General features: G+C 51.6%; 1 protein-coding gene across 3 annotated transcripts in view; it reads left to right on the forward strand.

Annotated features, from left to right (window-relative positions):
* Positions 1–25,229, forward strand: part of PEX14 (peroxisomal biogenesis factor 14) — a 132,225-nt gene that overhangs the window by 99,878 nt on the left and 7,118 nt on the right. For 2 of the 3 annotated variants that reach the window (XM_008151764.3, XM_054720752.1), the window contains 3 exons: positions 7,145–7,273; positions 22,077–22,162; positions 24,744–24,846. In XM_008151764.3, coding sequence (XP_008149986.1) covers positions 7,145–7,273; positions 22,077–22,162; positions 24,744–24,846 — 318 coding nt within the window. The remainder of the gene's footprint in view (positions 1–7,144; positions 7,274–22,076; positions 22,163–24,743; positions 24,847–25,229) is intronic. The other variant, XM_008151765.3, reaches the window with a different exon arrangement.

The following is a 25,229-nucleotide window of genomic DNA, read 5'->3' on the forward strand; positions in this document are numbered from 1 at the left end:
GCGGTCCCATGTACCCGTCACCTGGTTTCCCCATGCTCTGTATATTCTTTTTGTTTTTCAGTTTTTGGAGATGGTTGATTCAAAGACTTTGCTTATTTAACGTGTTGGCTGTCAGAGAGCAAAGGGGAGCAGGCACGGCAGACTGCTTTTTGCCCCCCCCATCCCCCCTCCCCGCCCATCCCCCGCCTGCCCACACACACAGTGAACAGAGCACTGTGCTGGAATCGGGTCCTGCCTCTGGGGCCCCCGGGGGCTGTGGGTAAGTTGCTGCCCGGCTCTTTGATCTGTAAAACGGAAGGAAAAGAAAAGAAAGGGAACAGGAGATAGATCGGATGAGCTCCGACATTTCTTCCAGGTCTGAATTTCTTTGGTTGTCAAAGGTGATTTAAAAAAAACTTCACTGCCTCTTCTAAAACGGGAGGAAGATTCAGGTGTAGTGAACGGTGTTTGTTCATTTGGCTTTCTGCGTATGCACCGCACACCGTTGGCTCACCTGGCCTTGGCCTCCAGCCTTCGGGTCGCAGTGAGCCCGGTTATCGTACCCCTTGGTCTTTAAAGAGGGTGCCTGCCCCGGGGCCTGGTCCGTGCACTGTGGGCAGGCGACGTCGCAGCCTGTTGCCAAGGACCTGCAGGACCCCACACTGCCGTCCGTGACAGTGGCAGCAGTATTTGTCATGCTGTTAATCCTTGGGAATTGATGATCAAATACCAGAGTCACTCCTCTTTATTTTTGTCTTGAATTTAGCAGAGCGGGATTAAAAGAAAAAACACCCTAGACTATAGACCTAAAAATAGACATCACGATGCTGATTGGAAGCCCTCCCAGTCTTTCCTGGGAGAGATCTCAATTTGTGCTACACAGAGGGCAGCTCACTTCTGTCTTGTTCACCAGTTATACTACTCCCCAGGGGAGCTCAATAAATTTCATAGGGAAATTTCCTCCTTATGCGGAAGGAGCTCAGCGCAGTGACTGGTGTGGCTGAAATAATTTAGGGCCGTGTGGAGTAACACATCAGAAGTAAATGTCCAAGAAGTTTTGATCTTGGTTGAGTTGGCCACCTCACTGATACCACTGGGCCCTGGATCCTCTGACCCCAGCCTGTCGGGCTTGGAATTAAACGGCTCCCCCAAACTTGCATTTAGTTCACTGCTAACCCGGTCCCTCTGTCTGCTGCACTGGCCGTCACTGAAGCTGCCTGCTGTGTCTGCTCTCTGCACCACTAACTCCACGAAACCTCCTAACTTGGACGTGGCTGAGTTTTCGCATCTTGCTTCTGCCTCTCTCAGGGTCAGAGCTCATCCCGCTGAGTCCGGAGAGCAGACCGCTTTCCCTTAGACTCAGATCGGGCAGGCTCCCAGCCCTCAGGCCGGTGAGGTGCGATTGCACTGGCTTTTTACTCCGTGATTTATACTCGGAGACGTGGCTGGGTGATAGCCGGTGTCCTTTTGTCTTTGTGTTTATTTTTCTTGCACGTTTAATGCATTTAAAGGATATATTGTCTTTATGGTTCACTGGGATAAGGAGGGGATTGGCGCAAGTTTTAATGAGAGGCCCCGCTCCCTGAGTGGCGATGAGAATTATATCCTGGGTTAGGTGTTTTTCTTTCTTCCCTTAGGTGGCAGGAGGCAGTGTTTTGCTTCTTTTTGAAATAGCATTTTTACCGAACGGTCTTTAGAAGGGTACTGAGAGGACACCCGCTTTCGGCATCCTCGGCAACTTTCCTGCTGTTGGAACTTCCCTCGCTGGGGAGAGGGGACAGGCTCACCTCTCGTTCGTGAACGTACATACCAGCGTCAGGGCGCTGGACCCGGCCTCCTCCTCAGAGCAGTTTTTATGAAAACTCTCTCATTCAGGCTACGGATGTTTGGAACTAGTTTTCTCAAAAACTGTTTTGCTACTTGGGGATAGTTAATCAGCAGAAAAAGCATTTGGCTCATTTGCTTAATATTTTAACCAAGTGAATTAGACAGGTTGGGGGCTGGGGGAGGGGATTAGGAAGTGGGTGGAGGAGGCCCCATAAACAAGGTGATATATAATATTTTTTTTGTTCTCCTTTTAAATAAATACCGATCAGCTTTATGTTCAGAGACAATAGGAGCCGTTGGCTTAAATTTGCAGTTTACTGTATTTATGGCTGTAATATCAAGGTGCTGCCGTCGTAATTTCATGCCCCAATGAGAAGAGCAAGGTCGAAGCAAATGCTTCCATCGGCATCTGCTAACACACTAACTCATAAACAAGGCCCGGCTGGATCAGGTGGCACGGAATAATACAGGCTAATGAAATACAGCACAGCTTTCCATTACTGTTAGTTTTTACAGTGTCGTCATTACGTGTAATTTATGTTTAAAAAATTCAATTTTATACAAGGCACTGGGAAATAGGGGTCTACAGGTCATCCAACGACTTTTAGAGGCTCTGAGAGTCCTTATTGTACTCCTCTGTTCCAGCAAAATGTTAATAAAATAAAATAAAAATACTTTTTCCCTTTCCCCTCCCCTAACCTTTTCTGAGAGAGTTGATTTTTCTTTTAATTTGGGGAGTCTTTTTAGCCAGCTGTCTTCTCTGCCTCATCTCCGTCCAGAGTGTGCACGGGCAGATAACTAGTTGTTCTGAGAGAGGTCACCCCTGCTCGGTCTCCGTGAATCACCTGAGCCCTGTGGACGGAGGGACTGTGATGGGGAGGACGCTGGCCAGAGTGGCCAGCCCGGAGCCGCCGTCCTTTGCCGCTGGCCCTCCGGCCCCGTTCCCTAACAAACCTGGGGCTGGGCCGGAAGGGGCGGCCAGGCGTTCATTATCTTGCTGATGTCCAGCTCTCCCTGACCCCGCTGTCCTGCTTGTTTCCTGACCTGAGATGCAGAGAACACTGCTGTCCGCGGCCATCTGTCTTTCCGCTTCACCTGCTCAGGGCCAGGCCCCGGGGCAGTGCCGTGCGGTCCCCGAGAAGCCCACGCACAGCCAGGCCCGCAGGAAACAGCCAGCCCTCCTCCATGCCGGTCTGAGGCCTGGGAAAGGACCCGCCTCCTGCAGCTCACAGCGTCCCCCGGTTGGTTTGGGTTTGTTTGCATTTTAACCAAACGTTTGGAAAAAGAAAGCACGTTTGTTTATCTTCTAAGAAATAAAAACAAGCAGGTGTGGCAGCCCCGGCACTCACTTCAGTGGTCGATAGAATGGAGCTCACTTGCCTGTGCTTTTAAAGGGACCTCACCCTGAAGAAAGTGCTGGAAAAGAAGTCCTGGGCCGGCTTCTGCATAAAGGGAGGCCCCCCATAAAGGGAGCTGTTTCTGGGAGTAACTCCCAGAGAGCCGGGCGGTCAGGGCTGGGACTTCACGTGCGCAGTGGGGTCCGAACTGAGAGTGTGGCTTTGCTGTGGCCTTACAGGCAAAAGGACAGCCTCCGAGCCAGCGCCCTGCTCCTCCTGCCCGCCTGGGACCAGTCCCCTCGGCCCTCCCTCCTCCTCTGCCTGAAGCTAGTGAGTGGAGGGGCTCCCTGTCAGATAGATTTTAATTGTCAGGGTCACAGATCGGGGGGGGGGGGGGGGGGGGGCTGCTGGCTCTTGGAGTCGCAGGCGGCGGAGCTGAGGTCACTGAAGGAGCCCCTACACGCACAGGGCTGGTGATACCTGGTAACGCAGTTGACACCCCAACTGAAACATTTTAGGTTTTAATAAAATTGGCTACTTCTCCCAAAGGTAGCAGCTAAAGGAAGACTTGGGGCAGACGGGAGGGGAGGAGGTTTGCCTGCCACAGACTGACACCCTTAGCTCCATCTCTGCTCAGCTCAGCCCCTGCTCCGTCCCTGCGTTGTTAGATTATTTCTTGCAGATAGCAATCAACTGGAAGGAAGTGTGTGTGTCTAATTTGCATGAGATTATTTAAAACAAAAAAAAAAGGTCTGCATTAGTCAGGGTGATGGTAAACAACGCAAAGAGATGCCTTTTATAATGTGGCCTGTGCCTCAGCTTTCAGAGCCAAATATAATTCACTTACGATTGGCAGTTTCCTTTATTATTCCTTTTAACCTTTTGGATTCTGCAAGGTCTCACTCCGAGCTCCGGTGTTTCTCAGCGGGAGTGGGCGGCACCTGGATGTGTCGTGTGGGTTCTGTGGCAGCACCTCATCCCTAAGGGCAGGGCCACTCAGCTCCAGGAGCCCAGAAGTGGGGAGAGAACGGTGTGTTCCGAGAGACGTCCCCTCCGCCCCTCCGCTCAGGCTCCATAGGCCCAGCTGATTGACCTGAGAGGTCCACCTGTCGAGTCCTGACCCTGGCCACCCTCCCTGAGCTGGGACACGCCAGAGGAAGAGGCACTGGGAAGGGCGGGCAGCAGCCTGTGGGAGGCTTCGGGCTTTTTGGGGTTAGAATACTAGGCTGCGATCAGGTCACTCTGCCCCTGTCACTCGGGGGTGTTCAAAAAGTTGCCCAGGTGTCATTGCCGAGAGGACCCAGGTGTCAGGCTCCTGTGATGTTGGGTGAGCCCGGAAACAGCACCCGTGGGCTCCTCCCTGGGCAGGGGTGTCACGTGGGGAAGGGAGCCAAGAGGTTTGGTCCTTGTGTAAACCTCCTCCCTGAGATTGAGGACTTAAGACTTAAGTGTGCAGTTGCGGTGTGACTGCGCTGTAGTGGGGAGCCACGAGGCTGAGGTGGAAAGCCCACTTGTCACCCGGCCGTTCTAGGCCCTCAACTCGCATGCTTTGAGGCATATTTTTCACCCTCCTTGGGCCTCCGTTTTTTTAATCTGTTAAATGAAGGCAATGACTGGGATAATGGTTCAGCTCTGAAATTACATTGTTCAGTGAGATCATTAAAATGCTTATTTTTAAAAAAAAAAAAAAAGAAGAAGAAAAATGATTCACTTTATGTAACTAAATCAAAATCCTGACTCTCGGAGGACTAGGGATATCAGACTTCCAGCCAATGTAAATTTAGGGCATCAAATGATAAGGTCTCTGAAAAACAAGAGCTTGGGAGGATGTGCTGATGCCCTTTAAACCGCGGCCTCACTCCTGGGCTCGGCTGCAATAATGCAAGGAACATGTTTTATTAGGAAAATAGGCTTCGGCAAAGCTCAGAGCCAGAGGGCAGAACAACGGGCAGCGAGTCCTGTCCCTTTAACCAGCTCCGGCTCTCCGGGCCTCAGCCCAGCCTGCAACTTACTGTATATTTCCCCAGCGTTAAACATTATCGTACTTGTTTATATTTGAAAGAGCCAAAAGGGAAAATGAGAATGCAACTGAATGCTCCTTTTGGGAAAATTATCCTTATTTGCAGCCAGCGGCTGACAAGGCACACGCACCCCCAGGTCTGTGGAGTTGCGTGGCGCACCAGTGACCGGCAGCCTGTGCTGACGGCGGCTGATTGCGGACTGGTTAAAGCCGCACCTTTTCTGCTGGAACCCTGACAGGGCTTCCCTTCCTGTCCAGGAGGAGACATGCTCTCCGTTGTTCCTCGGCTTGTCTGTCTCTCCTGCCCCTGTGCAGTCAGCTGGGGGTTGGGAGGAGGGACGAGCCCCATGTCGCCCCATATACTCAGATCTGCCTTTGCGTTTTGAAGGAGCTCGGTGCCGGTAAATGACCCTCCTTGCCCCCTGGCAGCCTTTCCCTCTGCCCATCAATCTGCCGAGAGACTTCACAGAGCCGTGGCCCGGCCTGCCAGCCGCTCCACTGTGTGTGCGGAGAAGGGGGAGAGCCGCAGTGTTAAATGGGGCCACGGCTCAGCCGCCCAGCACAGGGAGAAGGGTCCGGGGCTGGTTGGAACAGTTCAGGCATTCTCCCCAGAAAAGTCTGGGGCGGCTGCAGCCCACTCACGCCGGTGCGGGGCCGGGTGCGGGGCCGGGCAGCGCCGTGCTGCCGAGTGTTAATGTGCTCCATCTAGTAGCCCCTTGGCACAGAGCGAGCGGCACCGGCTTCGGAAGATGCTGATCCTCAGAACCTCCTTCCTTACGTCATCCCCCCCCAGGGGCAGGTAGACCACGCTGTGGGCCTCTAATGGAGGGCTGCTGACCAGATGTGGGAAAGCTCCAGGCTCTAGTTTAAAAGCTCCGTGCTGCGGCCGGACTGGAGATTGGGGTTCCCGGAACGGCGCGGCCGGCCGGGCGCTCTGTCGTGGACCAGCAGCGACCTCCACCTGCCTTTCCCTCCCCAGTGGCCAGAGCGCCATTGCACACCCGTTACTCCCGAGCGGCCCCGTGGGGGAGTTGTTCTCACTCCGGTGCCGCACTTAGTTCCACGCTTTGGGCTGGTCGGTGCCCTCTCTCCTCCCACAGAGCCAGCGCCCCCGGCTGCCTCGGAAAGCTTCCGGCCATGTGCCCCTGGAATGGGGCCCCCCTGGGTCTTCCCCTGCCTTTTATTCCTCCCTGGGTTCCTCCTGGGCAGATCCTCTCCACGTGGTGTAGCCACTGCAGATGGCGCCCTGCCATTTCCTCAGGTCCCGTGTGCAGCGTGGTGGAGAGCGTCAGGAAGACTGAAAAAAACAAAGAGGGGGGAAATGAAAAACTAGCCAAAGGCGATATAGGCAGCCTGTGATAGGCTAGAGTAATAATCATCTCAAAGTTTGGGCCTGGCCTTGTTTTGATCTGTTTTCTTGTTTTATTTTCTTCTTTACATTCTATATCCCATTCATACTAATCACAGTCAGTCCTGATTTTTCTTTTTATTTCTGCATTTGTCATAAAATAAAGCAAATTATTCCCGTCTTCGGAAACGATCTAGACTAATTAGTCGTCTCACCCAATAATTAGTTTTTTGTTTCCCTGTCTGTTTTCATGCATTATTGTTAGTTTTTTCCCCTCTTTTTTTTAACACCATTACAGATTAAAATGAGCCACATTTGCAGTTGATGGTATCTGTTTTCAGGGGAAGAATGGAGAATTGCAGTACAGAGCGACTTCAAAAGCAGCAATAAACTCAAGGATAAATTAAGGAAATTGAATGAGCCACATTTGGAAGCAGTGTTGAGGCTAATATTCTGTCGCTTAAGGTTAAATTGCAACTGAGAGAGGTTCCAGAGAATCCGAAATCGGAGAGGCAGCTTCCCAGGATGCTAGGCGTTCCGTGGCTCTCGGGGTCTTTTCTCAATGAAGGTTTCGTGGCAGCCATGGGCCGTGGACAAGGCACTCACCTGCAATCCTGTGCTCTTCTCCCCCAGGCCTGACCGACGAGGAGATCGATGTGGCCTTCCAGCAGTCGGGCACGGCGGCCGACGAGCCTGCGGCCCTGGGCTCAGCCGCACAGGTGGTTCCTGTCCAGCCCCCTCACCTCGTGCCTCAGCCGTACAGTAAGTCACCCGCTCAGCTCCTGCTTCCACCTCGATGGGGTGCAGGGCTGTGGCCCAGAGCAGCGCTCCCCTCTCCCAGGCTCAGCAACCCGGGGAACTGGGAGGCGTCCCCGGGGAACTGGGAGGCGTCGCCGGCGGCTCCTGTTTCTTCCCAGAAGAATGTGACACACCCAAACCTTCTAGACAAACTTTGAAGTCTGTGACAAAGGTTTAAGAAGAAGAGACGAGGGACCAGAATAAACGAGTTTATTAATGTGTTGTGTCAAGTATTATGGTTATAAGTAAGAATCTATCAAAGTACGCATTGGCCCAGTTTCCATTTTCTTAGAGCAGTGCTTTCGCATGTTATTGTTGCTCTAAGAGGGACCCACATGAAGTTTGGATTCATGAGTGCATTCTCGTTTGCTCGCTACAATAACTTGCCTCCCAGTTTTATTTTTTAAAGATCATATTAGTAGATTTAGACTGCCCCTCCCTCCTTCCCTCCCCCCCCTCCCTCCCTCCCTCATCCTGGCTGTCCCATGTATATTTATGCAGTGGCAGTCAGTTAGAAAATTTCAGATTAGATGTAAATGTCCTTTTTGTATGTAGTGTTTAATTATAACATGAGACCATGGCCCACAGGAGGTTTTGTTGTGTTCAAATAAAAGCTGTTTTAGGAATTGAGGTTCTTTAAACTAGTAATAAATGCACACCTCAAATACAGCCAGAACCCCTTGTTTAAGTCACCTGTACAAAGTCTAAAAAGGTTAAAATTGACTCCAAAGTGATGAAAAATAGCTCAGTTTTGTGTCTTTAATGTAACTCAGCCTTGGATTTGTCGTCTTTCAAAATGCCTTTTGTATAATTGTCTGTCTCGGCAGTTTTATTTTTTCAAAACATGATTTAAAACGGTGTTAGCGATCAGATTTTAAAAGGCATGATTTCAACCCTGCCGCGTGGTCTGGAGCTCCCTCTGGCTCACTCTGCCATCCTCCCTGGCTCAGCCCCAGCGGGGCAAGATCACTGTGCAAAGCAGGGCCGGGCAGTGGTTAGAGCCGCTCGCTGTGTGTGCCCAGCTCTCATTTAGACTGCTGCTTGCTTTTCTCTGTGGATGAGGCTGAAGGGGTGAGGCCAGGTAGCACACACTCACACGCTCTCATCCGTGGTCGCCTTGTCTGACAAACCACTGGTGTCATGTGGCTGAGACGAGAGGAACATGCCTCGTGGTGAGCCTGTCCTGCGGCTCTGGAGTCAGTAGCAGCTGCCCGTTGGCCTGGGACTCTCCTCCTTCCCAGCCAGCATTCTTCCCCACCCATTGTGTTTGCTTCGGGTCACTAACCCTACTCTGTGTTTCCTCTTAACCAAAGACCAAGTCTCCACACTTTCCTTTACTGTGTCCCTGGCCCAGCCGTTGAGTGGGATTTGTTGGGGACGGGCAGTGGCAGCTGGGGTGCAGAAGTTTCTAAGATGCACATCTGTTCTATTCCAGCTGTTTCCTCTAGGGCTTAATACCAAACAGGTCTCTCGGCTACTTGAAAACTTCTTGCTCAGAACAGAGTGTTCTGGCTGCTCACAGAGTTGGCCTAAAACATCCTGCGTTTGCTCCTGTGAGCAGACACCAAGGGTTAAACTGTTCGTCTTTCTGAAAGAGGCAAAGCCTGGGATGGGGAGGGGCAGTTCAGTCGTTTAAATCATCCTCTGTCCGGATCGCTCTGAGAAAAAGCACTACCCGGTTAGGTATTTAGGTAGGAGTATTTTTAAGAGTCTCCCAGCCCTAAAAATAAAATACATCTTCTTAGAGACAGACTCCTTCCTGCGCTGACGCTGGTGTAAAAACAGTGGGAATGGCAATTCTAAACACCTGCAGCTTCAGTGTCACCGTGAGGGTCATTCTTCTTGTGCCCGCCCGCTCCCTCCGCTCCGGGCTGGCGCTGCCTCTTCACTTCTGTGCTTTTGCCAAGAGGTGTCAAAACTGCTCCAAAAAAAAAAAAAAGCTTGATTTTGATTAATATAGAGAAAGAAGACTTTGCCTGACTGATAATAAAACTGATAAATGACATTTGAATTACTTGTAGCAGTAATTTATTACATAAAATATCTTTTATTTGACATGCGATTAGTTGCTGGAAGCATCACTCAACCTGACGAGTTTAAACACGCTCTAAAATGAACCCCAGTAAAAACCAGGGCTGTCTGCGCCGGCGTTATGAAATACACTAATCCTGGAGTGAGGGGAAATCTGACTTTAAATATTTAAATGATTAATTGGGTTTATATATTTTTTTTACCTTTCTAACCCCCTTAATTACAAGCAAACTCAGGGGAGTTTCTGAACTAGGTGAGCAATCTGCATGCTTATCGCCGAGGCATTGTCTGCGTCCTGGGAGGGATTTATGGCCTCCATTCATGTGTGTTCCTGCCGGTTTACATCTGGAGCTCAGGCAGCCCTTCCCTTCATGTTTCTTGACTTTTTAAGGACATTCTCTCCCTGAGCCCAAGTCTAGAAAATGGGATTCTCTGGGCTCAGCCCCAAATGCTCACGTCGTGGGCAAGGGTAGCTTTTCTGAGATCGCTGCAAGGAGCCTAGTGCTCCGGATTGTCACCCCTGGGCTAGCCCATCCTCCTGCTTGGTGACATGTCCTACTCGGTGCTTCTTTTGGTATCTCTGCTCTTTGGTGATTGTGGTTGAACTTGAGGTGTTAGTAAATGCCAGTGTCAGCAAAGAGAACATGGAAACCTACCAGAATGGTCAGTTCCTCAGTGTTTGTGAAGCACCTACTGTGTGCTCAGGACAGTATGGTGGGATTTGAAACATGATCTTTAAGGATCTTACAGGCTCTCTGGGAGAGAGAGGATAAACGCGTAAGAAAAGGATAATAATATAAGTCATGATTTAATGCCAAATTAATTATTCAGACAAGAAAATTCCATAAGAATACAGAAAAGAGAAGAGTGAAGAAGTCAGAAGGCTTTGTGAAAGTGGGAGGAGGTAGCACCACGGGGAAGCTTGGTGTCACGTGGTGTGAGAATAAACCACTGTGTCGGGGCTCAGGAGGAAGTCGGGGAGAGCTCAGGAAAAGCCAGGCCGAATCCAGAGGAAACGTGACATTCTGTATTCCTCGGTCTGGTTTCTTCTTCTCTATTTGGAAGCAGGAGTCAGTGTGTGTGTATGCGGTGCCTAGCACGGCCCTGAACGGAAAGTCCTGATAAATGTTTGCTTGATTGATTCGTTCCAAGCTGATTTCTCTTCGTTCCTCCAGAGAGACAAGAAGCAGGTAGCTTTGAGATAGAGGCAGGGCCAGTGTGAATTTTGTGGAATAATAATTTTTTTCCTTAGGCCTTTCAAAGACAGACCTACAGCTTCAGTTGCCTCTTAAAATAGGATGTAAATGGGGTTGGGGAAAGGTTTTGACATTTCATTAGAAATCATGAGAGAGAAAGTGTGTTGTTTCTCTTATAGCCCATATAGCCTTATACACTTTCCCTCTTAATTCACCGAGCGGGCACGCATTACGGTATGCCTGCTGTGTGCCCGGCACTGTGCTAGGCCCCGGGGTGGGAGGGCTAACAAGGCCTCGCTAGCCGCTCTTGTCTGAGAGGAAAGGCAGGTGAGGGAATGCAGCAGTGCCTGAGCTCGGCCCAGGAGGCCAGTGGCACAGATGAGGTGAAGGGACAGCAGGACCTGGGGGACGACTGGTTCAGTGAGCAGACAGGATGGACAAGAACCTCCAGGCAAACCAGGTGCTGCTGAGAGCAGCTCGAGCCTGGGATGGGAGTGTCAGGTGAGAGGCCCCGAGAGGGAGGCAGCAGCCAGCCGCCCCGCTGCTGGGAGACAGTCAAAGCACATGGGTTTTTTACTTTGAAACGCATCATTAATTATTTTGGAGGCAGTATTACCTATGTGACCATATTATTCTTAGGCCAGTGTTAAAATTATTGTGTCACCTGGGCAGATGCTGCAGGGGGCTAGGGAAGGCCCCTGGGAGTATATAGACAAGGCAGTCAGATGCTCCCCCCCCCGCCAGGGCCAGCCTGTTACTGTTCCTCAGGGCAGGGCAGCTCTGATCCTGTCTCAGATGCCTCCACTCCGGCTAGGGTGCACTAGGGTGGCCGTCCCCCTCGGCTTGGCCAGCCCCTACTCCCACCACGATGCTCTGAAATGTTTATTCACTGTGAGCTCCTGGAGCTCAGGGGCTTTTTATATTTTTAATCTATGACCTGAGGCTCTGTCTTAGCAGGTGTTCCAGAAATACTTGTTGAACAGATAAATGGTGATGGAAATGCTCTTCAGAATTGAAAGGCTGTCCTGTCAAACCAGCAGCTCGGGGCAGCCCCGGGAGCCGGCGAGGCCTCCTGTGTGCTTGGTCGTGCAGGCTGTGGAAGGAGAGGACAGGCCTCGCCACTGATTACCGTGAGGGAAGCGCCGTGTTTGGGGAGACACACGCGGACCAGTCCATGCCATGTTGTGTGTGTGCGTGGTGACCAACCGCGGAGCCCTCGAGTGCCGCTAGGTGAGGCCGTCGGGGGAAGCAGGGCCAGAGCTGGGCTCTGAAGGCCCGTCAGCTGGGGCTGGAAGGAGAGCATCCCTGGGGGTGCAGTGAGGGCCGGGGCGGGGTGGTGTTTTCGAGCCACTCTGCAAGCGACATTCCCACCAGGAAATGAAGTGGGGGGCCTCCCATCCCCTCCCATCTCCCTCTGCCACGTTAGCACACAAATCTCACTTTCTGCTACAGAAAAGCTACCGGTTTGTATATGAAAAAAAACTTCTCTGATTTTTAAGGAAATAGCTTAAGACACAGCTTTTCAGGGGCCACCACCCTGTCCGCTGTGTTGGCCGTGTGTTTCACCCAGGGAGGTGCCGTGTGTGGATAGTGACGCGGGCGGGTGTTACGGGAAAGAGCGGCGTGGCAGAGCCGTTCCCTAGGTTTCTTAGGCCGGGAAAGAGTCTTTGGTTGGTGGCAGCCAGGATTATGTGTTCGTTTTATCAGGCTCTTCTGCAAATAACAGCAAACCCCAAATAAAAGTGGCTTAAACAAAATAGAAGTATCTCTCTGTTATGTAAACCTCGGCGGTGCAGGCTCTGATGTCAGGCCCAGCTGCTCCCAGGCTCTGCTCCCTGACACCTGGCTGGCGGCGTCCAGCTTGTGCCGTGGGTGACTGCTCAGCCCCACTGTCCCCTCTGCTGTCCAGCCAACAAGGGGAAGGGGGCGGAGAAAGGGCAGGCCCCTTCTGAGGACACTTCCTGGAAACGGCCCACAGCACTGCCACTTTCTCTCCACTGGCTGGAACTCAGTCACGCGGTCGCACCTGTCTGAAAGGGAGGCGGAGAAATCCAGTCCTTGGCCGGTGGGCAGGTTCCCAGCTTTCCTAGCTCACGGAGAGTTGGAGTTAGAATAAACACTAAATTTAGCATAAAGGCTGCCTCTGGGTGGAGAGGAACACCTGGAGCTTCGGTGGTTTTGGAAAGTTCTACCCGGTAAATAGGTGGGTCTAGGATTGCTAATTTTATTATCATGCTTCATCACGTATGTAAATGCTATCTTCTTTTGTATGTATCAGATATTACAGGATGCATTTTTGAAATTTGAATTGGAATTCATAGCTCTTGCTTTTTCCCTTGGTCTCAGCTGCTGCCTGAGCAGAGAGAGAACTTAGAATCTACTCTGCTGGGACTGTTCCCAGTCACTGCTGACTTCCTGTAGCTCCCTCTTAAAAAAAATTCTGGACACACTTTTAAAAAAGTCAGCTTTATTGAGGTATAATGTGCAGAAAAGAAAATGCACCGATTTTAATTCTACGATTTGAGTTTTGCCAAGCGTGGACTCCCGTGGAGCCTTCACCACATTGTAAAACATTTCCAATACCCTAAAAGGTTCCCCTGTGCCCGCTCCCAGCCGATTTCAGCCCACCCGGACTCGGGCAGCCTCTGGTCTGCTTTCTGTTGCTTCTGATTAGACTTCTCTTTCCTAGAGTTTGATATAAATGGAATCATACAGTATGTACTCGTTCGTGTCTGGTTTCTGTCGCTCAGCATGATGTTTTTGAGAGTCATCCAAGTTGTGCGGATCAGAAGTTCCTTTTTATTACACGTGGTGTTGCGTGGTGTGGCCGCACCACAGTGTGTTATCCCTTCACCAGTCGATGGGCTTTGGACCGTTCCCAGCTTCTCACTATGACGAGTAAAGCTCTTGTGAATCTTCGTGTACAAATCTTTGTGTGTGTCTCCCCCTCCTCAGTAAATGCCCAGGCGTGGAGTTGCAGGGTCATATGTTAAGTGTAAGTTTAACTTTGTCAGAAACGGCCAAACTGTGTTCTGAAGTGGTCGGTACCCTATTGCACTCCCTGCAGCGTGTGTGCGAGGTCTCGTTTGTTTCATAGCCTCACAGCAGCTGGTGGTGTCCGGCTTTTTCATTTGAGCAGTTGAACGTGTCGTGGTGTCTCAGAGTGGCCTGAGCTCACGTCTCTGTGATGACTCATCACGTGAGCATCTTTTGTGCTTATTGTCATGTGCATGTCTTCTTTTGTGACGTGTCTGTTTCAGTCTTTTGCCCATTTTTAATTTTCTTCTAATTATTGAGCTGGAAGAGTCCTTTAAGTTTTCTGGATTCAGGTTTTTGTCACACATGTGTATTGTTAGTATTTCCTCTCAGTCTGTGGCTTGCTTCCCCCCATCCCCTCTTAACAGTGCTTTTTGAAAAGCAAAAGATTTTAAATGTCATGACATCCATTGATCTTTTCTTTTTCTTTTGCAATGTATGGGTTTTTGTGTCCTAAGAAGCCTTTGCTTACCCAAGGTTGGAAAGATTTTCTCATTGAAGTTTTATAGTGTTCACTTTTATGTTGAGATCTGTTTCTTTCTGTTATTTTTGTGTGTGGTGTAAGGTGAAACTTAAGGTTTTGTTTTTTAAAAATATATGTATTTTATTGATTTTTTACAGAGAGAGGGATAGAGAGCCAGAAACATCGATGAGAGAGAAACATCGATCAGCTGCCTCCTACACACCTCCTACTGGGGATGTGCCCGCAACCAAGGTACATGCCCTTGACCTGAATCGAACCTGGGACCCTTCAGTCCGCAGGCCGACACTCTGTCCAATGAGCCAAACTGGTTAGGGCTTAAGGTTTGTTTTTCCCTTTGTGGATATCCAGTTGTGCCAGCATTGAATTACTTGTCACTTGAGTAAAAATTAGTTGTTTGTATATACATGGGTCTGGGTTGGATATTTTTTAAACAAAGCTTTTGAAGTATATTTTACATATCCTAAAACTCACCCATTTCGAGTGTACAATTCAACGATTTTTAGTAACTTTACTAAGTGGCACAACCATAAATCGGTTTAGAGCACTTTTATCCCCCAAATGGGATCCATTGTGCCCTCTTATTGTTAACCTCACCTCCAGCCCTAGGCAACCACTAATCTGTCTGTCGCTATGACATTACCTTTTCTGGACATTTCAACTAAGTGGAATCGTACACTATGCAATTCCTTGAGGCCCGCTGCTTTTCAAAGCATAATATTTTTGAGTTTCATCCATGTTGTGGCATGTAGCAGTGCTTCATTCCTTTTTATTGCTGATTAGAATCCCACTGTGTGGATGCACCGCATCCCGTTCTCAGTTCACCAGTCGATGGACATGTCCTAGTGGGTTGTCTCCAGTTTGGCCAGCTGCTGCTGAGGACATTTGTGCCGGTCTTGTTGGGTGTAAGTTTTCATTTCTCTTGAGTTGCTGGGTCATATGGCAGTTTTATATTTCTGGGTTCCTCTGAATTTTTTTCTGTCTAATCAGCTTTTTTGAAGTAGAATTTACACACAGTAAGAGCAATTATTTTTAAGTGTACAATTTGATGAATTATACAGGTGAGTTATAGCTTATGTAACCAACACTACAATTATAATACAGAAAATTTCCATCACCCCAAACACTTCCTCTGTGCCCACTATACTAGTCCTCTCCCCACCTCCTGGTTCTTGTCAACCAGCAATCTTCTCCCTATCACTAAAGTTCTGGCTTTTAGACAATTTCATGTAAATAGGATTATATACTATGCAGTCTTTTGTGTCTGGTTTCTTTATCATCATACATACATATATACATACAGGCCCAGGTAGTAAATATTTTAGGCTTTGTGAGCTACGCATACTTCTATCACAACCTCCCTCTCCCCTACCCACAGTCTCTTGTCGATATACCACAGTTTATTTATCCAGTGACCAGGTTCCATTTTGGGGTGTTTATGAGTAATGCTGCCATGAACATACAAGTCTTTGTGTGCAGATATGCTTTCCTTTCTCTTAGATAAATACCTAGGAGTGGAATGCTTTGATCATACCTTAGCTGAATGTTTAACTGTATAAAAAATTGTCAAACTATTTTCCAAAATGGTTGCACCATTTAACCTTTTCAGCAGCAATGTATGAGAGTTTCCGTTGCTCCACATCCTTGACAACACTTGGTATTCTCAGTTTTTAGTTTAGCCATTCTAATGTGTATGTTATAGAATCTCATTATGCTTTTAATTTGTATTTCTCTAATGACTGATGGTGTCAAGCATATTTTCATGTGCTTGTTGGCCATTCATATAACTTTTGTAAAGTGTCTCTTCCAATCTTTTGCCTATTTTTAAAATCACCTTGTTTTTTTTTTTAATATTAATTTTATTTTTGGTTAATCCTCACTTGATGATTTTTCCCATTGATTTTTAGAGAGAATGGCAGGAGGGGGGAGACAGAGAGAGAAACATCGATGTGAGAGAGACACATAGATTGGTTACCTCCTGCATGCACCCCTACCTGGGCTAGGGCTTTCCCTGCAACCGAGGTATGCACCCTTAACTGGAATCAAACCCGTAACCCTTCAGTCAGAGATCCAATACTCCATCCACTGAGCCAAACTGGCCAGGGCGTGTGTGTGTGTGTGTGTGTGTGCGGTGTGTGTGTGTGTGTGTGTGTGTTTAATTAATGAATTGTAACAATTCTTTATATATTACTAGAGACCTAGTGCACGAATTCATGCACAGGTGGGGTCCGGCCTGGGGGAGGGGCTGTGGGAGGTGGGCTGGCCAGTCCTGCCCCTGATTGGGGGTAGGGGAGACTGATCAGGGGCTGGGTCATTGGGGAGGAAGGGCCACAGGAGATTGGCTGGCCATCCCCGCCCCCATCGAGTCATAGTGACCAGTTGTTTTGGTCATTCGGGTCACTTGACTTTTATATATATAGATAGATGGTTATAAGTCTTTTATCAAATACTAGTGGCCCAGCACACGAAATCGCACCCAGTAGGATGCCCGCTGCTTCCGCGGGAGCCGGTGGGAGCTGCAGTGTGCCCATGGGAGCCGGGGGGCGGGTTGTGGGGAGGGACCGAGAGGTGCTCCATGCATCTCCTGGTGACTGGTTGCGTACACAGCCCTGCCCACCGGCGTGCCTGCTGCGCATGCAGCCTCCTGCTGATGGGTCATTACGCGTGAGGGCGTGACAACCATTTGCATATTAGCCTTTTATTATATAGGACTAGAGGCCTGATGCACAAAATTCGTGCAAGGGGCTCAGCCCTCACAGCCCCGGCTTCGTCTGGAAGGTTGTTCGGCTGTCCAGTCTAACTAGCATATTACGCTTTTATTATTATAGACATATTTTGCGGATATTTTCTCCCAGTCTATATCTTGTCTTTTCATTTTCTGGATGGTTCCTTTTGAAAAGCAAAGTTTAAAATTTTGATTAAGTTCAATATACCAATTTTTTCCTTTTATGGTTTATGCTTTTTGTATCTTAAGATTCTTTGCCTGCCCCGAGGTTGCAAAGATCTTTTTCTGTTTCCTTGCAGAAGCTTTGTAGTTCTTGCTTTTCTGTCGAGGTGTGTGATCCATGTGGAGTAATTTTTGTGAATGGTGTAAGGTGAGGGTTGAGGTCCTTTTTCCCTCTATTGGTTTCCAAATGTCTCAGCACAAACCTTGATCTCTTTGTAAAAAACCACTTGACCATGTAAGCACGGGTCTATTTCTGGACTCTTCTGAGTTCATACAGTTTAATTAGCGTTCATATTTTTAATCTCTGAGTGAGGACATAGATATGCCTCGGTGTCCTTCCTGCCTGCAGATGCCTCTGCTGATAGCACGGCAGCGCCTGGGAAGTGGGAGATTGCCTTTCACAGGATGTTCGTGTGCAGAGGCCTTGGGTGTTCAGACGTGACTGCCGTGGGCCGATGCGTGCCTCTGCCCCGCCCGCCGCCCAGGTGCTTCAGCTCCGGGCAGAGCTGCCGTTGCTAGTCGCTGCGCTGGGTCGGCGTGTCTCTGACCGCTGCCAGCGTCCCCAGCGCAGCCCGCAGGACCACGCAGCTGGTCCCCGTCGCTCCGTGCATTCAGCCCGGCAGCAGCCGGAGGAGCGCTGGCCTGGCGGACGGGCCTTAGGCTGGGGCCTCACTGTGGACGAGCGGCGTCACCAGTGAATGTGCAGGGCGGCCTGCGAGCGGAGCTGAGGGGGGATCTGAGAGGCTGGCTGCACCGCCGCCAGGAGTCGTGGCTTTGCCGTGCCAGTGAGTCCCTGACGGTGGTTTCAAGCTTCTCAGCCCCACGCACGTGTTCTTACTAGTGCGCGGTGGTGCTTGTTGTCGCCGCCAGGCGAGCGTTTCCGGGGGCGGAGCTGGAGGAATGGGTAGTGCGGGTCTTGCAGGTGTCAGTGAGGTTGGAGCCACGGCAGCTTTGTTCCCCTGACGGCTGCGTTCACCGTGGATTCCCCCGAAACCTCCGAGACTGCGGTCTCACGCTAATGGGTGGAATCCGTGGAATGCTAGGGAAGGTGTTGAGTTTCCAAGAGCCCCATACCCCTCTCCCTGCGACAGCCTGTCCCCCGGCCTCGTGGCAGCCTAAGGCACAGGGCAGCCCCCAAAATGCCAATTGTGCGGGATGAGGCTGCTGCCGCCGTGCCTGTCTGACCGGCCTTCCCGGGACACCGGCGATGTGGTGTGCTGGCGAAGCGCCGTGCCACTCAGCTGGTCGGCTGGTCCTGCTTGTGGGGAAGTGCTCTGCCGAGTTTGAATGTGGGGACAGCAAAAGCGGCCCTGCTCCGGGTTGTTTAAATCCAGCTGAGCCCTGTCGCCGTCAGCTGTCTGTGCTTCATGGGAGGAGAAGCGTGTCTTTGGAGTCACCTGGCTGGTGGTGGAGCCAGGGCCCGACCTCGCGCTCCTTGCCCCGTTGGGGGCATCTGCTCCCAGACTGGGGGCTCAGAGCTTCCACACAGCCAGGTCATGTCCCTCATGTCCACTGAGGTCTCAGCATAGGCCTCCTCCAGAACCTGCGAGGACCCCGCCCCCTGCCTGCCATCCCCACTCTCCCATCTCCCTGCCTGGCCTCTGCATCTCTGGAGTGAGCTCGTTCCATCATCTGTCGGTGTTTCCTCTACATTCGGGGAGCATGGTGACAGAAAGGCTCCTGTAGCCCCCAAACGCTCCCAGGCGCCCTGCTCTCACTCCTTCACGGAGCCTGCGCTGGGCCGGACAGCGCTGGCCGTGGGCGTGGGGAGGACTCGAGGTGGGGTCGGGGGGTTGGGCCGGGCGGGTCACACCGCTGCCTTCTCGACAGCCCTTTGGAAAGGCACGCAGGGGGTGAGGGTGATCTCCGACGTAGCTTTCCTCTGCTTTCATTTTGCCACAAGACAGAATTGTACCACCCATCTCCAGAACGAGTAAAATGGCATTTCAGCTTCTTGTCTTTATAGACTCTCTGAACTTTAGGAAAGATCATTCTGGTCCCTTTTCATTAATAATGAAAACCAGGGGGCAATAAAATGTTCTTAACGTGAGCATGGCAGGAACGAGGCGCCGTGCGGGGGTGACGGGTGCGGCTGGCGGGGAGCCACAGGTGTGCTTGGTGCGCCAGGAGGTCAGGGCTCTGGAAGGGTGGGAGCAGCTGTAGGAAGGAGAGGACCCGGTTCTTGGACCCTGAGCTGCGGCCTCTTTTCCACCTCGTTACCAAGAGAGAGAGAGAGAGAGAGAGAGAGAGAGAGACAGACAGAGAGAGAGAGAGATCAATCGGTTGTCTCCCACAGGTGCCCTGAGCATGGATCAAACTCATAATGTGGGTGTGTGCCTGGCCTGGAGTTGACCCTGCCACCTTTTGGTGCACGGAACCACGCTCCATCCCACGAGGCGCACTGGCCAGGGCCAGGGGCCGTTTTGAAGATGCTTCCTCGGGGGACTTTGGCTGCAGACAGATGTCTGGAACTCTCCTGAAGAGTGGAAAGGTTGCTCAGTGTCTTCACTTTTTCCTTCTAAAAATGGACTTGCCCTAGATGTGGGATTTTGCAACGAGGCAGTCCACGCAGAGGAGGTCAGGAATGAGACCAAAGGGCAGCAGGCCTGGGGCAAAAAGCCTCCGGGCTCAGTTTCACCAGCGGGTATTACTTCTCTCCGTAGCTTCTTGTTGGATGGGATGTCCCTGTAGGTGAGAGCCCAGACGGTCCTTAGCCGTGAGCTCCGAGTGCCACCGCACAACCTGGGAAGGGAGTGCGAAGTCCTGGCTCTGCAATCCAGACCCCAGCACCGCCGAAGGGTAGACTGCTGGATTTATATAAATATGAAAACCACCTGCCACAAACAACATAAGCACAGTCAAAAGAAAAATAAACAAAAAGATGGTTGCAACTCCTGTCATAGGCAGAGGCTCATTTCCCAGCTATATAAAAAGTTTCTGTGAATTGATAAAGAAATGGAGTAGCCAAAACCGGTTTGGCTCAGTGGATAGAGCGTCGGTCTGCGGACTGAAAGGTCCCAGGTTCGATTCCGGTCAAGGGCATGTACATTGGTTGCGGGCACGTCCCCAGTGGGGGATGTGCAGGAGGCAGCTGGTCGATGTATCTCTCTCATCGATGTTTCTAACTCTCTATCCCTCTCCCTTTCTCTCTGTAAAAAATCAATAAAATATATTAAAAAAAAAAATAAACAAATGGAGTAGAGCCCGGCTGGTGTGGCTCAATGGTTGAGTGCTGACCTGTGAACCAGGAGGTCACGGTTCAATTCCAGTCAGGGCAAATGCTTGGGTTACAGGCGCTCGATCCCCGGTGGGGGACGAGCAGGAGGCAGCTGGTCAATGATTCTCTCATCATGGATGTTTCTCTCTTCCTCCCTCTCTGAAATCAATAAAAAAAAAGAAATGGGGTAGAAAAGCATGGAACGTGTGGAGTACACTGACGGAAATACCGATGGAAGGACACTGTCCTCGGGCCCACAGGATAATGCAGATGAAAACGGAAGCACTGCTTTCCCGCTCCCAGACTGGCCGAAATCCAAGTGTGCTGAGCCCACTGTCAAGTAGCCATGAGGGAGCAGGCGCGTGGATGGGCTGGGTGTCCCTCAGAGTTGCAGGTGCATGTACCTCTGCCCAGCCTCCCGGATGTCCACGGCTGCAGAGGTGCTTGTACACGCATGCGTGGTGAGGTGTGAACACGGTTGCTGGTGGGAGGCAGCATCGCGGGAAGTAGTGAAGGACTGGAATCGCCTAAGCGTCCATCGGAAGGGAACTGATTAAATGGAATATTGAGCGGCCATAGGAAAGAAAGAAGGATGAGAAATAGGGGAAGGAGAGAAGGAAAATAAAACAGTTCTGTGCTGCCTCATATGTGCATAAAAATTCTCCGGCCGATAGCGGCATGATCAGCAGCGGCCGTCGGTGGGGGAGCCTATTGCGTAGACTGACCGCTGCCTCACGCTCCGACCATGTGTGTGTGCTACCTGTTTGAAAACGGTAAAACCAGAGGGACGTTCAGCTGCGGGGAGGCCACTGTTGATTACATTTTGTGCAGGAGACTCCGGGGCGGGGCCACACTGCAGTCCAGAGGCCAGGCGGGCGGAGGGGGGAAGGGTGTGGTGGTCACAGAGAGACTCAGGGAGGAGGGAGCATCTCCCTCGCCCCCTGGGGCGTCTTTGCCACTTGGACCCCCCCAGACGGCTGCATGTCAGCAGCCCCTTCTCCCCGTGGGCCCACATCCTTTCCCACTCTCCCCCCAGCCCGCCCTCCGCTGCTCCCCAGGCTTACTGGTCCCTCCGTTCTTGGGCTCTCTCCGCCAGGATAGCCCTCCCCCCGTGGTCAGGCCAAATGCTCCCGTCCGCACTGGCCACCTTTTGTCCTTTGACCGTAGGTCAGCTACCTTTGCAGTTGCTCGTGCCCTGCCTGGACCCCGTTTTCCCCTGGGACCCGGAGGTCTCAGCATAGGCCTCCTCCAGAACCTGCGAGGACCCCGACCCCTGCCTGCCATCCCCACTCCCCCATCTCCCTGTCTGGCCTCTGCATCTCTGGAGTGAGCTCGTTCCATCATCTGTAGGTGTTTCCTCTTCGCCGGATCAGCGGGAGAGCAGGGCAAGACTGGCAGCGACCTCGTCACCACTGCCGCGGCCCGGGCCTCCACACTGTCGGGCACACAGTCCACCCCGCCCCCCTCGCTTCTGAATGCTCTTAGCTGAGCCCTGTCTGTAGCAGGGCGTGTGGACGTGCATTTATGCACATCTAAGTGTGTTTATGGCAGCCTCGCGGGATCCTTCCTGCCTTGCGAGTGGACACCATGCCCTCGGTCTTCCGCTCGCCTCTGCACCTGACTCCCCGCCAGGCCGTAGCTCACTGTGGGCCCCACGCAGCAGGTGCACCCTGAGGCAGGTGGTTCTGAGGGCCTGGGAGGAGGAGGGAGACGCAGCCGGCCCGTGTCCCTGACATCACACTGTCTCGCGCAGGGGAGTTGCCGGTCCTTTGAGATGAGGACACTGAGCACTTGGCTCTCCCCGGACCCGGGGAAGGACGCATGTACCCCTTCTGACACGCCTTCTCTCCCAACCGTAGGCCCTGTGGGTTCCCGATGGAGAGATTACAGTGCCTTGGCTGTCATCATGGCGGGCATCGCATTCGGCTTTCACCAGCTCTACAAGGTAGGTCCTCCCTCCCAGGGCCCCTTGGCATTCAGCCTGTTCTGCCCGCTCCCGAGCTTCACCTGCGTAGAGCACTCAGCCTGGCTGCCGTGGCAGGAGCAGGGCTGTGGACAGAGGCAGCATGTCCCAGCCAACACACTCTCTGGAGGTTCAAGTCCACGTCCTGCCCTGGCATCTCTCCCGGGTGACTGTGCTTAGAGCCGTGCCCGGCGTGTGCGAGCAGCCCTCCATTTGAGAGGCAGTGACAGGAGGTTGAGAGCTGGACCGTGGAGCCAGCTGCCTGTGCTGCATCCCGGCTCTGCCATGTGATAGTCGTGTGACCGCAGGCTCCGTGGTCTCATCTGTAAAATGGGGACATAGATCCTACCTCATGAGGCGGTTGTGAAGCTCCAAGGTGCTGCCTTGGGGAGTGCTGTGCCTGGCACATAGGAAGTGCTTTCCGTGCCATTTTTTCTACCTTGCTGTTTAAAACCAGCTTTGCGCATCTCAGCATATCATATTATGGGATCTACCTTTTGTCTCCTATAAATTGTGTTGGTTTCTATGTAAATCTAGGGTTTCTCAGACCCCATAGTCAGCCCTCAGGGTGCAGAGGTCATTGCTAAAGCAGAGCTGCCGAAGTGAGGGAGCATTCCCGCCTTGATAGCAGGCGCCAGGCACTAACTGATGGGAAGCACAGTCTCTTCTAGAAGATGCAGAGCCGGGTGGGCCCCCGGAGACAGAGGGTAAACCACGGTGGAGGACTTGCTCCCTCCTGGTCCTGGAGAGATCCTTTCAAGGCCACCTGCTCCCCCCACCACGTAGCTTTAGCATGAGCCCTGCTTCAGCATTGCACTCTGGGATTCTTCCTTTTTCACTTAGTAGCTAATGACAGAGATGTAGCAGAATACTTTCTTTTTCCGGTGTAACATCTGTTCTTGGAGTTGGGAATTTCCACGTCAAAAAGGTGGAAGCAAACTGTTCTGTGTCCTGGGATAGTGGTGTGACCCCCTCCCTCTCCCGCACTGACCGAGGCCTCCCCTCCCCTGCGCGGGAAGCTGCTTTCCCATCACTGCGCGCAGGCACCGGGAAGGACAGAGCCTCCCTGGACGTCCAGGCTGCGCTCAGCGCCGACCGCCGGGCGGCCCCGGGCGGCTGGGACCTGGGCCCGGGCAGCAGGGTCAGTTCTCTGCATAAAAAAGGAAAGGAAATCAGTCACAGTGGTGACAGGAGAACTTCTAAAACACCTGCTAACAGTTTCTTTAAATTAAACAAGGAGACGTTTATAAATACCTGAAGGTTTAGGCTGGGGTAGTTATGTGTGCCTTCCCCTGGCATTTCTGATCTCAGAATGGAACTTGTAGTTTGTTACACGTATGAGAACTTCTTGGTTTTGTATTAGGAAGTCTTCACCCTGGAGCTGCGGCTACAGGGCGAGTTTCGCTCGGTTGCAGGCAGTAACTCCCATGGCTGAAAGCACTTTGCAGAACAGAGTGCTGTGCGTGAGCTCAATAACCTCTCCACTCGGGAGCCGCCCTCGGAGCGCGTCCCCGCCGCCCTGAGAGGCTCCTGCCTCCCAGCCAGACCCTTAATGGGCAAGTTGCTGTCTGTTGTCCAATCGGGGCCCAAGTGGACTGAGAACCAATGTTCTCCTTGGTCCCGCCAGCCAGTGCCCACACCCGCCAGCCCGCACCCACCAGCGGCTAACCCGGCGGCCCAGCTCCGCACTGGGAGGGCGCCAGGTCCTGAGCTCTTGGACTTCAGAGCACGTGTCCTTTCGTCAGCTCTCCCAAGCGGCACCGCTGCCCACCTGCCTTCTTCCTGAACGTTCCACGACCTCGTCCTCCCCAGTCTGTTTTCCCCATTCGGGGGCCCCTACTTGGTTGCCCTTTTTCCCGGGGCCACTTTCTTCAGATTTTGCCCTTCCTCTCCCTTCTGCCCCCGGTCTCAGTTCTGGGGGAATCTGATGCATCTGACTCGGAGCTGAAGGAAGTGTGTTCTGAGGATTCAAGGCTCAGTTTAGAGAAAGACCAAGGTGACCCCTCCTGACGGCTGCAGAACATCCATGTCTCATCCCTGGTAAAGGAACCAAGGCCCCAGACACCTGCTGTGGTTCTCATCTAGTTTCTCAAGTAACTTCTTACTTACTTTCATTCGTTAGTTTCTGAATGGACAATTCACTCACGTGGTTCAGACTGTTAGAGGTTCAGAAAAGTGTGAAAAGTCCCCCCCCCACTCCTCCTGGAGGTCACATGTTATATTTTTATCTTACAACTTTTACAGTACAGTTTACATATTTTTGCTACAGAGAGAGTTTATATAACACCATTAAGAAACGAAATAAAAGAACCAAAAAAGTGTTTCATAAGAATAAATCAAGTTGGTTGACTGGTCCCTGTTCCCTGGTCCTTGGCCTTATTCAGACAGGATTTTTACCTGGTTGGGATCGGTCTCGTAGCGTTTGGATACCTCGTTCATTGATGGTGTTTGCTTAGCGTTTCCAAAACCTGGGCGTGACGGCAAGCAGGCTGGTCTGCAGAATGCGAGATTGTTGGACAATAACCCAAATACGCACCCCTCCTGCCCACCCTGCCTCTTGTAGAAATACCTGCTCCCCCTCATCATGGGCGGCCGCGAGGACAGGAAGCAACTGGAGAGGATGGAGGCGAGTCTCTCGGAGCTGAGTGGCAGCGTGGCACAGACAGGTAAAGATTAATGACTCCATCAAGTCACCCCTCAAAGCTCCCCGAACAGCCCCTTCTCTGCCCCTCCCTCTCCCCTCCGTCTCCACTTTATGTGGTGACTTCATTTATCTGCTCTGAGAATCTGTTCACATTTGCAAATGAAGCCGCCGTCATTTCGGTTTAATTTGAAATTGCTTGTTTACTGTCGGCGCGGCCTCAATTAATTATGTTTTTACGGAAAGGCTCCCAACCTCAGAATATTAATAAGGGGAATAAAATGACAGCCTTTCTAAGGGCTGTAAAGTTCATTTTTAATTTCTGCTTCTATGAGGTTTTCAGGGGGGTTTTCAGCGATTTTCCCCCTTCCCTCTAAGAATCCGACGCAGGGTCAAGAGAGGCTGTAA

This window comes from Eptesicus fuscus, chromosome 9, assembly GCF_027574615.1.
Source record: "Eptesicus fuscus isolate TK198812 chromosome 9, DD_ASM_mEF_20220401, whole genome shotgun sequence".
Lineage (NCBI taxonomy): Eukaryota > Metazoa > Chordata > Mammalia > Chiroptera > Vespertilionidae > Eptesicus > Eptesicus fuscus.